Consider the following 14,383-nt stretch of genomic DNA (forward strand, 5'->3'; position numbering starts at 1 on the left):
CCAATACCCTGTCTCCCCACTTTCCTTTCCAGGTCCATACACCTACGATACCCCAGAAGAAGTCGCCAACCAGTTCATCTCATCCCTCACTGAAGTTGCAGAGTCCTCGGACCCCAATAAAGTCATTTGTGAGTTTTTATGAATGGGGCTGGCCCCAAGGCCTCTCCATCTGGGATAAATGGCAGGAGTGGCATGATCATTCTATTGTTATGGATCCCCCACTCCTCTGAGCAGTGGGATGTTCCAGGGACAGCACTACCAGGTTTAGCTCAATCTGGATGAAAGAGCGCTGGAGCGCTTTGGGCCAAAGCATATGCGACATAAACAACATCATAAACAACATCATTTGTTTGTTTCTGTTTTGATAAACAGCAGTCATGGGGTGGGATCAGGACTATGTGGGCATGGAGAGAGATTCTAACTCTTCCCCTCCCTCTCATCTCTTTAACTCTCTTTCCAGGGAATGGGACCATAGCTCAGTGGTAGAGCATCTGCATAGTATGCAGAAGGTTCCAAGCTCAATCCCCAGCATCTCCAGCAGGAATGACTCCTGCCTGCAACCTTGGAGAGCTGCTGCCAGTTAGAGTAGACAGTACTGAGCTCGATGGACCAATGGTCTGACTCAGTAGAAGGCAGCTTCCTGTGTTCCATGTTCTCCATCACAGTCCTGTCTGAAAGGGTACATAGGAACATAGGAAGCTGCCATATACTGAGTCAGACCATTGGTCTATCTAGCTCAGCATTGTCTACACAGACTGCCAGTGGCTTCTCCAAGGCTGCAGGCAGGAATCTCTCTCAGCCCTATCTTGGAGAAGCTGGGGGGGTGGACTTGGAACCTTCTGATGCTCTTCCCAGAGCAGCTCCACCCCCTGAAGGGAATATCTTACAGTGTTCACATGTGGTCTCCCATTCAAATGCAACCAGGGTGGACCCTGCTTAGCTAAGGGGACAAGTCATGCTTGCTACCACAAGATCAGCTCTCCTCACCAGTAAAAGCCTCCCCGCCATGCTTGCTGCACTCCTGATCCCAATTAGGCTTTCCAGCAGCTGCTATTTAACAAAGCACATCTGGAGTAGGCAGGGGTGGGAGCAGACAGCAGGGAAGGAAAAGCTATGACTGCCTTATTCATTTCATTCTTCCACCAGGAGCCAGGAAATTTAGGACCAACAAAAGGAAGGATTGTTTCACATCGCCCATAATTAATCTATGGAATTGTCTAACACAGGATGTGGTGATGGCCACTAGCATGGATGGCTTTAAAAGGGGCTTAGACAAATTCACGGAGGACAGGTCTATCAATGGCTACTAGTCTGATGACTATAGGCCACCTCCAGCTTCAGAGGCAAGATGCCTCTCAATACCAGTTGCAGGGGAGCAACAGCAGGAGAGAGGGCATGGCTTCATTTCTTGCCTGTGGGCTTCTCAGAGGCATCTGGTGGGCCACTGTGTGGAATAGATAAGCCTTGAGCCTGATCCAGCAGGGCTGTCCTTACTTTTTTAGAACATAGGAACATAGAACATAGAAAGCTGTAATATACTGAGTCAGACCATTGGTCTATCTAGCTCAGTATTGTCTTCACAGACTAGCAGTGGCTTCTCCAAGGTTGCAGGCAGGAGTCTCTCTCAGCCCTATCTTGGAGAAGCCAGGGAGGGAACTTGGAACCTTCTGCTCTTCCCAGAGCGGCTTCATCCCCTGAGGGGGAATATCTTGCAGTGCTCACATGTAGATGCACAGTCTTAGCTGTGCATCTTGGAGCTGCCTGCTTCATATGACCAAATTCATATGACCAAAATATGAAGCTGCCTGCTTCATATGGGGTGGTTTATAAATGTAATAAATGGCCAAATACTAGGTAGGTGTTTTCTTGTGTATTGGGAAGCCATGGCTGGTTGTAGCTTCAGCAAAGCTGATGTACATGTAAAGTGCTTTTCCACATGATGGGTTATTCTGTATCTGTATGCCCCTGCCTAATGAACAATGGGCTCTTCCACAGGCTCCAGATGCCTGCATCCTCTTCTGAAGAAACTTGTCATCCCTGCTTGCAAGTTCTGGTGCTCCAGCCAGACAGAGAGCACCATCCTCGTGCTATGTTTGCAGCACCTCCTGACAGCCTGCCCTTATGTTTCCATCTCTTTTAATGATCACTTTAAAATGGAGAATTAAGCACTGGCCGGCAGGCAGCACTCCAAAAACAGTGGAAGGAAGGTGCTCCATGTCTGGAGTGCCACAACGTTCAAGGAGGGATGGCAAGTTTCTTCAGAAAACAGACACAGACTTCTGGAGCACTGTTCCCTGTAACAGGGATTCCCAGATATTGTTGACTACAATTCCCATCATCCCCAGCCACAGGGTATTACAGCTGGGAATGATGGGAGTGGTAGTCAGCAACATGTGGGAATGCTTGTTACAGGAGACACTGGTCTGGAACCTGTTGGAGAGCCCATTTAAGGTGGAAGCTTTAAAAGACAAAAACTAAACTAAACTTTAAAAAACCCCTAAACCCTCACATGGAAATGTCCAGGGAAAGCTTTCCTAGATGAAATTTAGGTATGCTGGTTCAAAGGGTAATATGGATCAGAGATGAGCAGAATATGCTTGCCTCTGTGAGGAAAAGAGGCAAGAGATATAGCAGAATGGAAGGAAGGAGTCAAGACTCCCAGATGTACCAGTGAGCAGCCAGTGGGTAGAAGGCATGGGAAATCCCGCTCTGAACTCTGGGTTTTTTTCTCTCCAAAGCGGATACAGAGAAACGTAAAATCAAAATCGAGGCTGATGGCACACTGAACGTCTACATTGTCCTCGATGCCTCTCGAAGCATTGGCAAAAAAGATTTCAAGGACTCTAAGGAGGTGGTCGTCACATTGATTGAGAAGGTGCGGTAGGCTCCTTGCTCCCCCTTGCCCAATCAGATGATGGGGACTGTGTAGAAGGAAGGCCTGTCACCTTGAGTTGGACTCGGACTGCCTGCCCACTCTTTAGTGCACACAGGTATTTAGTGTACCTGGGTGGAGACTTAGAGACAGAGGAGGGATGTCAGGCCTTAGCAAGGGGCAGGCTCCAGGCAGTTGGGTTCTGGGGAGAAGCTGGCTGTCAGTCCATGTGGTCCGGAAGCGGTGCAAGACCCCTGCTAACTTGACTATGAGGCACCTTTTAACGTGGTGATTCTCTTTACTGAGCAGGGGGAGAGCAACTGGCCCTATCTACCCCCAGCACAGTACCTCCAGTGACTGTTGCTGGTGTCCATCTTATGTTTCTTTTTAGATTGTGAGCCCTTTGGGGACAGGGTTCCATCTTATTTGTTTGTTATTTCTCTGTGTAAACTGCCCTGAGCCATTTTTAGATGGGCGGTATAGAAATCAAATGAATGAATGAATGAATGAATGGAGGCAGGAATCAGGTTCCAAGGCAGCAATCAATGCTAAGAGGGGGCATTTAGTAAAGCATGTGCATTGTCAAAATGCAGACAGGGGTGCATAGCAGCAATTGACAACAGAGAGACAAGTTACTCAGGCCAAGGAGCAAGTGCTGAAACCAAGGCTTTATAGGGCTTGGTGAGCAAGGATTGGCTTGTGATGTCAGCTGACAGTACTCAGGCAGGCTGGTACTACAGCCTAGATGGCGCTCTTGAACCACAGAGAATTGTCCATCAGGTTTGTGGAGGAATCAGATAGCTGGTGGTGCCTTACAGGTGGAGCTTAGCAGCTTCTCCTCCAGGGCCAGAGAGGGCCCAATCGTTTCTGATGAGTCCAGTGTGCAGGGCTGTCCTTTTAGAGAGCCCTGGCAGGGTGCAGGGCCCGGGGCAAATCAGCCAATGCGGGGTCCTCTTCCAGTTAATTCTAATGGGGGTTAAAAGAGTAGAGCCTGGGGCGGTCGCCCTGCTTGCCATGCCCTAAGGCCAGCCCTGCCAGTGTGGAACACAGCACAAAGCCTCTACTGACCTAAGGTCTATACAAAACGAATGAACGAACGAACAAACAATACCCCACACTGGCTGGGGGGGGGGATGCGCTTTGGGTCATCTTGGCCCTTCCCATCGTTGACCTTCTGCCCTCCTCTTGTAGCTTTCCAGTTATGATGTTGCCATCAACTATGGCATCATCACTTTTGCCACCCACGCCAAGGAGATTCTGAGTACAACCGACCCGATGAGCCACAATGCTGCCTGGGTAATTGAGCGACTGGAGAACATCACGTACTCAGGTAGGGCACATTCCTGACTTCTGGAATTTCTTTCTTTCTCTGGGCGGGTTCTCACAATCAGAAATCCAGCTTCCTAGACATTTTTGTCGATCCCAGATCGGTGCCGGGATTTAGCCAGAATCGGCTAGATGAGTTCAGATCTATGATTAATGATCCTGGTTAAATGTCGTTGGGTCGCAGTGCAGGTCTGGGACTGGCGAAAAAATCCTTAGTTCTCATGACATGCTCCATGGGAGTGTGTGTGATTTGACAGCTGGAATTTTGAAAGAAGGGAGGCATTGGAAGTGTCATTTTAATTTATAGAAATTAGGAGGGAGGGAGGGGTCTGACTATTGGCACTGCTTTGGGCAGCAAAGTGTCAGGGGGCTGGCACTGTGGCAGACAGCAGGCAAACATTTCCCTCCTTTTGGCAAGCTGTCGTGGTGGTACAAAGTACAAGACACCTGGGTCTCACTGCTCCCTGGTTCAAGACTGTTTCTGCTTGCCTTTGCTCCTGTATCTGGCTCCATTGTGAAAGCCGACTGAAGCATAGAAGGGGGACAACAGGCTGGTGGTCCACTTGGTCTGCGGGGATAGATTTTTGCAAGTGCCTGGCATGATTACCTAAGTAAAACCTTTTTTAAAAAGCCCTCCCACCCACCACCCTTTTTTTTTAACTCTTTGGAATCAGTTTGCAGAGATGTGGCAGGGAGAGGTGGCATCTTCACTGTCAAAAGGGCCAGCCAATCAGCACCATGCACAGCCTTAGCCTGAGAACAGTGAAGGGAATGACACAAGAGGCTCATTCTCACGAGCAGAACTTGAGTACGGGAAGCCTCCTACCCAGGTTTGGGAGCTGTGCATGTTCCCGTTTTCTGACCACATGTGCATTAAAAACAAGGGAGGTGGCAAGGAGCTTGATAGTTTGCTAAGCCCCAGCTGGGCAGGATGGTTTTTCCTCCTACCTCTTTCCAAAGCTGGGGACGGAATCTGGGTAGGGTGTGCTCAGGGGTGTAGCAAGGTTGGAGTGGGCCCAGAGACAAGATTTTAAAATGCCCCCCCCCCCCCCACTGAAGCTCAGCTCATGAGGTAAAAAAATCTTAAATGAGGCTGAATAGTGGTTAAAAAAAGCATAGTGAGATAGATTGATAGATAGATAGATAGATAGATAGATAGATAGATAATTTTTTTAAAGGTTTTGTAAATTGTGGACGATGCAAGTCATTGAATGGTACTAAAGAAGGACATGCTGTTCTGGTAGCTCCAGGTCTTAACACTCACATCCATTTCAGAGGATGAATACAACTGAAGGAAGCCTAGGTGGGTGCGTGGCTGGGGGAGTCAGTCATGTGATTTGTCTCTGGGGGGCCCCTCAAGGCAGTGGGCCCCAGACAACTGTCTCCCCTTGCCCTATTATAGTTACACCCCTGGGTGTGCTGCTACCCAGCTGGAGTTTAACAAATGATCAAACTCCCTGCCTCCTATCTTGCCCTTAACGCACACACAATCAGAAAACGGGAGTGTGTGCTCCTACCCAAGTTCTGACCATGAGAACCAGCTGAAGGACCAGCCAATCACCATTGTGCAAAAACAGCTTCTTCTCAAAGTGCTAAGAAAGCACACACACACACACACACACCCAGCCCAATTCTGAACAGAAAGCTGACAGAAGTGCTGTACACATGCGGTGAATGTGCCAATGTTTTCACAGTGGGTTCGCTGCTGAATTAATGTACATCTGTCTCTGCCCTGGAAGTTCTTCACACAGGGCTTTTAAAGCCCTTTAGCTTGCATCTCCTCTGGCATGAAGGGGGGATGTTCACATAGGCAGATTTACCTCGAAGTCACTGCGAGCTGTCGGGGAGCACTTCACACACAATTCGGGGTTTTCACTGCACGTTAAGAGTGCAGCCCAATTTATATCTGGGTTAAAAAAATCCACTTTTTGCATCAGGTTTTTGGGATAACTTTGAGTTCCCAGTAAAGCCTCCTAGAAACTCCACGGTAGAGCTTGCTGTGTGGAGAACATTCTGGAGTGGCCTACTGGGCAGTTTAAATAACATCACTGGAGGAAGGAGGGAGAGAGAGAGAATGAGTGACGGCTCAAGCAGGTGAAGGAGCACTGGAGGGGAGGAAGCAGCAAGTTATATGACAAATTGGCCCATTTTCTTTCTTCCCCAGAACACAAGCTTAAGCCTGGAACCAACATCCATAGAGGCCTGACTGCTGTTTATGAAATGATGGTCAACCAAGAAATGAAAGAAAAGAAAGATGGACAGAATCCCGCTCCTGTTGCCACCAGCACACGCCATGTGATCATCCTCCTGTCTGATGGTGAGACCTTAAGTGTTGGGGTTTGTGATTATTTGGCAAAGCACCAAGGAAGCTACCACTCCAGTTAGAATGCAGAGTTTAGTTGTTGCAGCTATTTAGAGTGAAACGCATGGCAATCACTGTAGAGTCTAAACTAAATAGGTTTATTAGTGAAATACATTTGGGATAGGAAAGACCTATCCTATCTATCAGCTACATAATGAATAGATAGGGAGAGAGAGCGATGTTTCCATCTTCTCTCTAGGAGGGAAGGGAGAGGACTGACTCACTACAGGAAGTACCTGAGGACTCAAAGCAGGGGTCATAGAACAGAGGCAAAGCAGGGACAGATAAAGGAGACCCTCACTAACTACCTCTACTCCCAATGCCCCTAGTGGTCATTAGGATAGTTGGTGCACTGGAACTCCATGTCCAACATTAAGAAGGGAAATGCAAAGGGTAGTCCCTCCAATGGAATCTGGTTGCTCTTGAACAATTCTTTTTATCACACCATAAACACTCACCTTGGCTGAGGTTGCCACCTTTTCTGGTTTTAAGACATTTTATAGTGATTATATTATATTATTAATAATAATAATAATAATAATAATAATAATAATAATAATAATAATAATCCCCCAGTGAGGCACTACCTTGGTGTGGTTGTGGGGCTTGTGTGCTCTGAGGAAGGTGAGAGCTATGCCAGAGGTCCAACCATACTGGACAGGTCTCACCAGAGGAGCCAGACAAAGAGTGCCTCTCCCATCAACAATATGGTGAGACGTAACTTTAATAAATCTATACTGGATCGGTCGTCGCCCGGGTCAACATGGACCGCGCCAGGTGCTGGAGTCCCTGGCCATCTGGTGGCAAGTGGGCAACAGGACTCAGGATCTTCAGTTGAGCAACCAGGGCTGGAGACTGCAAGGTTACTGGAAGAAATGTCGCTTAACCGAAAAAAAAAATACGAAAAATGCCAACAAGGAAATAATGATCTGCTATTACAAGTCTAGTCCAACTAGAAGAGTTTATTTAAAAAGAATGTACCAAATTTGGAAAGAGAAGCATCCAGATACAGAAATAACAGAACAAAGGCTAGCAGACCAGAGAAGATACATAATAAGAAATAAAGTATTCACAGGAGTTGTGCTGGAAGAACTGCAAAGAGCAACACAGGCTCAAGATATGGAAGAAGAATTACCACCAATTGAAGAAGTTGCTCAGGCGCAGGTGGAGGAGGTGTTGGAAATTGAGGATGCCACTGTTACTGAACTGTTTCAAAATCAAAACCAGGCAAACGCCCCTTTGCCTTCACCTCAGAAACCTAAATGCCGTTTAACAGAAAAGCAACAAGAACTAAAGCAAAAAATAACTGAGCACATGAACCAAACAACCACCAGGGTTTGACTTCCAGCTCTAAAAACAGTTGCCAAAAAACAACTCGCTCAGGCATTAAAAGATGTCAATGCTACACTTGCAGAAATAACAACCAATAATTTGCAAGAAACAAACCAACTAATGTACAGTGCAGCAACAATAACAACACAAGAGCTCGGATATAAGATCAGTGGACCTGTAAAAAAAGAAAGTAGAACATCACCTAAATGGAAGATTAGATTAGAAAATAAAATCTCCAGGCTTAGATCAGATGCTAGTAAATTGAAAGATATGAAAGACAAGAAGCTGAAGAATGAAAACACCAAACAGTATCTGATCCAAAAATACCCCTCGATTCAAGGAAAATTAGAGAAGTCCTGGAGATAATAAAGCAGCAAATAACAGGAGTGTCAAAGAAGATTAGCAGGTATGAAGCCAGAATTACACAACACAGGCAGAATCTCCAATTCCAGTCGAATCAGAGACATTTCTACCAAAGCATAGAAGGAGAAACTGCAAGAAACATAGAAACACCAAATAAATAAGAAACAGTGCAATTCTGGGGGAAATTATGGGACAATCCAATAGATTATAATAAAAAAGCAGGCTGGATGAAAGAGGTCAAAAAATGTAACCAACAAATGCAAGATCTAATAATAACACCAGAATTAATAAGTGAAAGAGCAAAGAAAATTAAAAATTGGACTGCTCCAGGTGACGATGAAATGCATGGCTTTTGGCTTAAACACCTAACAAGCCTTCATAAACAACTATCAAAACAGTTCAATCACATTTTGCAAGGAGGTGATATTGAACAATGGCTAACAACTGGGAAAACTCATCTCATCAGGAAAGACCCAGCAAAAGGTGCAGTTCCAATTATAGACCGATAACCTGCCTGCCAACCATGTTCAAATTATTAACTGGAATAATAGCAGATGAAGTGATGCAACACTTATTAACTAACAAACAGCTTCCAGTTGAACAGAAAGGAAATTGCCCGAGCACCAGAGGCACAAAAGACCAGCTGCTGATTGACAAAATGATTTCAGAAAACTGCAAGAGAAGAAAAACCAATCTAAGTGTTGCATGGATTGACTACAAGAAAGCCTTCGATTCATTGCCTCACACATGGATACTAAAATCTTTAGAAACAACTGGAGTCAGCAAAAACATTGAGATATTTATTTTAAAAAGCAATGAGCATGTGGAGTACACAGTTAACAATCAATGGCGAGACACTTGGACAGGTTAGCATTAGAAGAGGCATTTTCCAAGGGGACTCACTATCCCCTCTGTTGTTTGTAATCGCCATGACCCCACTTTCACAAATACTAAACAAAACAGGCCTCGGATACCAAACATCTAAAACATCCAGTAAAATCAACCATCTGCTGTACATGGATGATCTGAAGTTGTATGGAAAGTCCCCGTCAGAAATCGAATCACTGCTAAACACTGTCCATATATTCAGTAGCGATATAGCAATGGAGTTTGGACTAGACAAGTGTGCTGCATTAATAATGAACAGAGGAAAAATAAGAAAAACAGAACTGCCCAATGGAAGCAAGATCAAGAACCTGGAAAAGAAAGAACATTACAAATACTTGCACATTCTCCAGGCTGATAACATCGCACACACTGAAGTTAAAAGAAAAATTGGAAGTGAATACATCAGGAGACTTAGAAAAATCCTAAAGTCCAAACTCAACGGCGGGAACACCATACAAGCCATAAACACCTGGGCTATACCTGTTATCAGATACACTGCAGGAATAATAGACTGGACCCAGGCAGAGCTAGAGACACTAGATCGTAAGACCAGGAAAAACAAGAAAGAGGCCTTGAAGAATATATCAAGGACAGTGAAGAAGATGCACTTCAAATGGTCAATAACGCAAAACTATTCAACACCAATGAGACAAAGCAGGCCTACAAGAAAGAACAAGTCAAGAACTGAGCAGAAAAATTGAAAAATAAGCCCCTGCATGGTCAATATTTGCACAATATAAGTGGAAAATCAGACATCACCAAGACCTGGCAATGGCTTAAGAATGGCAACTTGAAGAAAGAAACAGAGGGTTTAATACTGGCTGCACAAGAACAGGCACTAAGAATAAATGCAATAAGAGCAAAAGTCAAAAAATCCACAACAAACAGCAAGTGCCGCCTTTGTAAAGAAGCAGATGAAACAGTGGACCACCTGATCAGCTGTTGTAAAAAGATCGCACAGACTGACTACAAACAAAGGCATGACAAGGTAGCAGGGATGATACATTGGAACATCTGTAAAAAATACAAGCTACCGGTAGCCAAGAATTGGTGGGACCATAAAATTGAAAAAGTTGTCGAAAATGAAGATGTAAAAATATTATGGGACTTCCGACTACAAACAGACAAACATCTGCCACACAATACACCAGAAAGAAAAACAAGTCAAAATAATCGACATAGCAATACCAGGGGATAGCAGAACAGAAGAAAAAGAAATAGAAAAAATCACCAAATACAAAGATCTACAAATTGAAATTGAAAGGCTGTGGCAGAAGAAGACCAAAATAATCCCAGTGGTCATTGGCACCCTGGGTGCAGTTCCAAAAGACCTTGAAGAGCACCTCAACACCATAGGGGCCACAGAAATCACCATCAGCCAATTACAAAAAGCAGCTTTACTGGGAACAGCCTATATTCTGCGACAATATCTATAACAACAGCAACAACATTGACAATAAAATTCTGGCATCCCAGGTCCTTGGGAAGGACTCGATATCTGGATAAAACAAACCAGTCAATAACACCTGTCTGACTGTGTAAATAAATAATAATAATTTGATTTCTATACCGCCCTTCCAAAAATGGCTCAGGGAAATAATTACACAGAGAAATAATAAATAAATAAGATAAGATGGCTCCCTGTCCCCAAAGGGCTTACAGTCTAAAAAGAAACATACGATAGACACCAGCAACAGTCACTGGAGGTACTGTGCTGGGGGTGGATAGGGCCAGTTTATCTATTTAATGGAGGAACATCCTACTTTTTTGACCCCAAACTGGGTCCACAAAGTGGCTCAAGTGCTTCTGAGCATGTTCAGTGTTCTGTTCCCCTTGCCCATGGAGCAGAGTTGTTTTTTGTTTTTTGTTAAAGGGCCTATTAGCACAGTGGCCCTGACCCGCAAAGAGGCTTGTTCTTCTTTGTGAAGGGAATGTTGACGGGGAGGCCGACTCTCCCTACAAAATGGTACTACTACTACTATGAATATTTATATGCCGCTCTTCAAAGTTCTCAAAGTGGTTTACATAGAAAAATAAATATGATGGTTCCCTGTACCCCAAAGGCTCACAATCTAAAAAGAAACATAAGTACCCAACTGTGTCAATTAGCTATGATAGTTTGATGCGGGCCAGGGATTCTCAACCTTGGGTCCCCAGATGTTTCATCCCCATCCACAATGGCCTGGTTATGATGGGCAATGTAGTCCAGCATCTGGGAGCCAACGGTTGAGAAGCCTTGGCTTAATGGAATTTGTTTAACAGAGGAAGTAGTGTCACCTCCCGGTTCTGGGGGCTTTGGGGAAAGATGTCCTCAATGGGCCCTCCTTCCTGAGATGGGCCACTTCCTCCTTGCTGCTGTTGCCACTGCCCACTCCCTTTCCCTCTTTTGTCTCTGGGGCCAACCTGCACGACTGCCCAGAGGGAGAGGCAAGCAGATGCTGCTGCTCCTCCTCCCCACTACTATCACTGCAAGCACACTTGGAGCGGACAAGTAGAGACAGCAAGGAGGAAGGGGGGCAGCAGGGCCAAGGGTTGGCAGCAGTCCCCCTGAGTAGGCGCGGAGCCTGATTGCTTGTGGCCTGTGAGCTGCGGTGGCGGCGGTGGCGGCGGCGGCTGCGGCCCCACTGACCCCGCCCCCCCCACATCTGACATCAGACTCAGGGGGTATGCTCTGGCTCCCGAATGGAACCTTGAGGTTCCGTTTGGGAGTTGGTTTGCAACTCCCAAAGGGGCCGCGCGGCCCCGCTTGGGAGCTAAACCAGTGCCCCGCGTCTGACGTCAGATGCGGAATGTGTGTGTGTGTGTCAGGGCCCTGATTGGGTGCGGCCCGAGTTCTTTGAACCCGTTGGCCCAATGGTGGCTCCGCCCCTGCCCCTGAGGAAGCATGCCCCTTAGCAAGAGACAGACCATGGACAGCTCTAGAACAACGCATCATTTGGGGGGAGCAACAAGGTGGCAAAGTACCTTCTATGGATAATGAGAATGAATATACATTAAATACTTATAGAGGTGAGGTAATTTAGGGACTTTAGGGACTTACCTTATTAATGATGCTTGCCTGATATTTTCAAACTTATTCTGAAAATGGGCCAGATTCCTCCTAGAAAAAAAGACCTTTGTGGATTCATTCAAACATTCCAATCTACTTTCCAGGCTAATTTTCTTATCCTGTCCAAGATGGACCTTTGGGCAGGAAAAACTAGGGGTGCAGAGAGAGGTCAGTACCAGGCCGCGGAAATCTGTAAGGGAGATTCCCCCCCTCCCCCTGGCACACATGGTTTCACCCAGCCTAGTTCCTGGTCAGGAAAGATGCTAAGGTGTTGGCCTGGCTCCTGGGAGACTGGAGGAGTCTCCTACCTATCCGGCTGCATTGGCTTCTGCTGCTTGTTCCTCATTCTAGATTAGTGATTCTCAAACTTGGGTCCTCAGGTGTTATTGGACTTCAACTCCCATAATCCTCAAGCAAAGGCCACTGAGGCTGGGGATTATGGGAGTTGAAGTCCAATAACACCTGAGGACCCAAGTTTGAGAATCCCTGTTCTAGATGAATGAGGTTTCTTTAAACAACAGAGGCCTCTTAAAAGAATTAATTCAAGCTATAGGACCATAATATACTATGACTGTATTGTCTGCTATAAACTTCCAGTCTGGCAGATGGGAGAGCGAAAGGGAGAGTGGGAATATTTGTGGAGGTGCGCCTGCTATGGCTTCCTACCCCTTGAAGTCATTCCTGTGACTGAGTGACAATGCCAAGTTCTGATGCGAACCCTGGGAAGCAGCATACGTCTGAGTACCAGATTCTGGGGGCAAGCTAAAGGGGATGCTGTTGCCTTGGTGCCTTTCTTGTGAGCTTTCTAGAAAGCTGTAAATAATAGGATGCTGGGCTAGATGGTCTAAACCCGGAGGAATCATAGAGCTGGGGGCAAGGGGTGTCCAGGAGAATCAACAGAATAACACTCCCTCTGTCTATCTCTTGGTGTAGGTCATCCACTGGGGCAGTTTCTGTTCGTTATTCAGGTCATAGCCAGACTGGAAAGGATCTAAGTAATCAGATTCATCCAGGGGTGCCTGGAGCTGAGACGCCTCCACACTCTCCACCTTGCCCAAGAAGGGGAGGTTAGAGTCTGATCGGACTTTATTCAAATCTTTTGGGTCCAAAGAGGTATTTTTTATGAGAGGCCTATCTCCTTCAGCTGAGGGTATACCACCCCCTGCTGTAGAGAGGCATTCCCCACCCCGGCCACCCATGGACCCAGCCCCTCCCTAGCAGCCTTCACCAACCATGAAGGGCAAGGGTCGAGGACACACGTGGTAGGCTTCAGCCATCCAAGAAGCCTGTCCACCTCCAGGTTTTCATACTGAAAACAATCTAATATAACAAGACCGGACGGTGAGTTGGCAAAATCCAGTTCTGGTGCTGCAACAACCTTAGCATTCAAGTCAGAATGGATGATAGTGATCTTATCCACAAAATGAAGCACAAATTGGTCACAGCAGGCTGCTGAGGGTTCTGTTTGATGGTCTTTGGCGCCCTCACCTAGGAGGCCCTCACTCGAAAAAGCTCCACTGGGTGACATTGAGCAGACACAATGGTGGCAGAAAAGTAAGATTTCTTCGTTGCCATCACCACCATAGAATAGGCGCTAAAATGGGCTCTAGCCTATGTTTGGTCACATTCCTGAGTTTTCCGCCTGCTTCATTGTCCGCAACTCACCTGTATACCAGGGAGTTGCTTGGACTTGGCGGATCAGGAGAGGAACCATGTCAATTGCCCAACCTATCTCCTCATACTGGAGGGAAACCAGGGCATCAACAGGATTGTCCATTCTCTCAATAGGAAACTCCCCTAGAGCCGTCAGGAATCCATTAGGATTCATAAGCCTCTGAAGGCGGACCATCCTAACAAGCCCATTAAGTGGGGAGGAGAGTTGGTCTTGTGGTTGCAAGCATGACTTTTCTCCTTTGCTAAGCAGTGTCCACCTCAATTTACATTTGGATGGCTGACTACGTGTGAGCACTGTAAGATATTCCCCTTAGGGATGGGGTCATGGCTCAGTGGAAGAGCATCTGCATACTTGTATCCAGAAGGCCCCAGGTTCACTCTCTGGCTTCTTCCGGTAGGGCTGAGAGAAAATCTTGCCTGACACCTTGGAGGGCTGCTCCTAGTCAATGTAGACAATACTGAGCTGGATGGACCAATGATCTGACTTGGTATAAGACGTTCCATTGAATCTAGCCCT

The 14,383-nt window shown here is 46.3% G+C and overlaps 1 protein-coding gene across 1 annotated transcript in view; it reads left to right on the forward strand.

Moving 5' to 3' along the window:
* CFB (complement factor B) overlaps positions 1-14,383 on the forward strand; it is a 95,651-nt gene that overhangs the window by 66,342 nt on the left and 14,926 nt on the right. The window contains exons 23-26 of the mRNA XM_053293384.1: positions 33-128; positions 2,739-2,875; positions 4,064-4,202; positions 6,363-6,515. Of these exons, the coding sequence (XP_053149359.1) occupies positions 33-128; positions 2,739-2,875; positions 4,064-4,202; positions 6,363-6,515 (525 nt within the window). The remainder of the gene's footprint in view (positions 1-32; positions 129-2,738; positions 2,876-4,063; positions 4,203-6,362; positions 6,516-14,383) is intronic.

This window comes from Hemicordylus capensis, chromosome 2 (assembly GCF_027244095.1).
Source record: "Hemicordylus capensis ecotype Gifberg chromosome 2, rHemCap1.1.pri, whole genome shotgun sequence".
NCBI lineage: Eukaryota > Metazoa > Chordata > Lepidosauria > Squamata > Cordylidae > Hemicordylus > Hemicordylus capensis.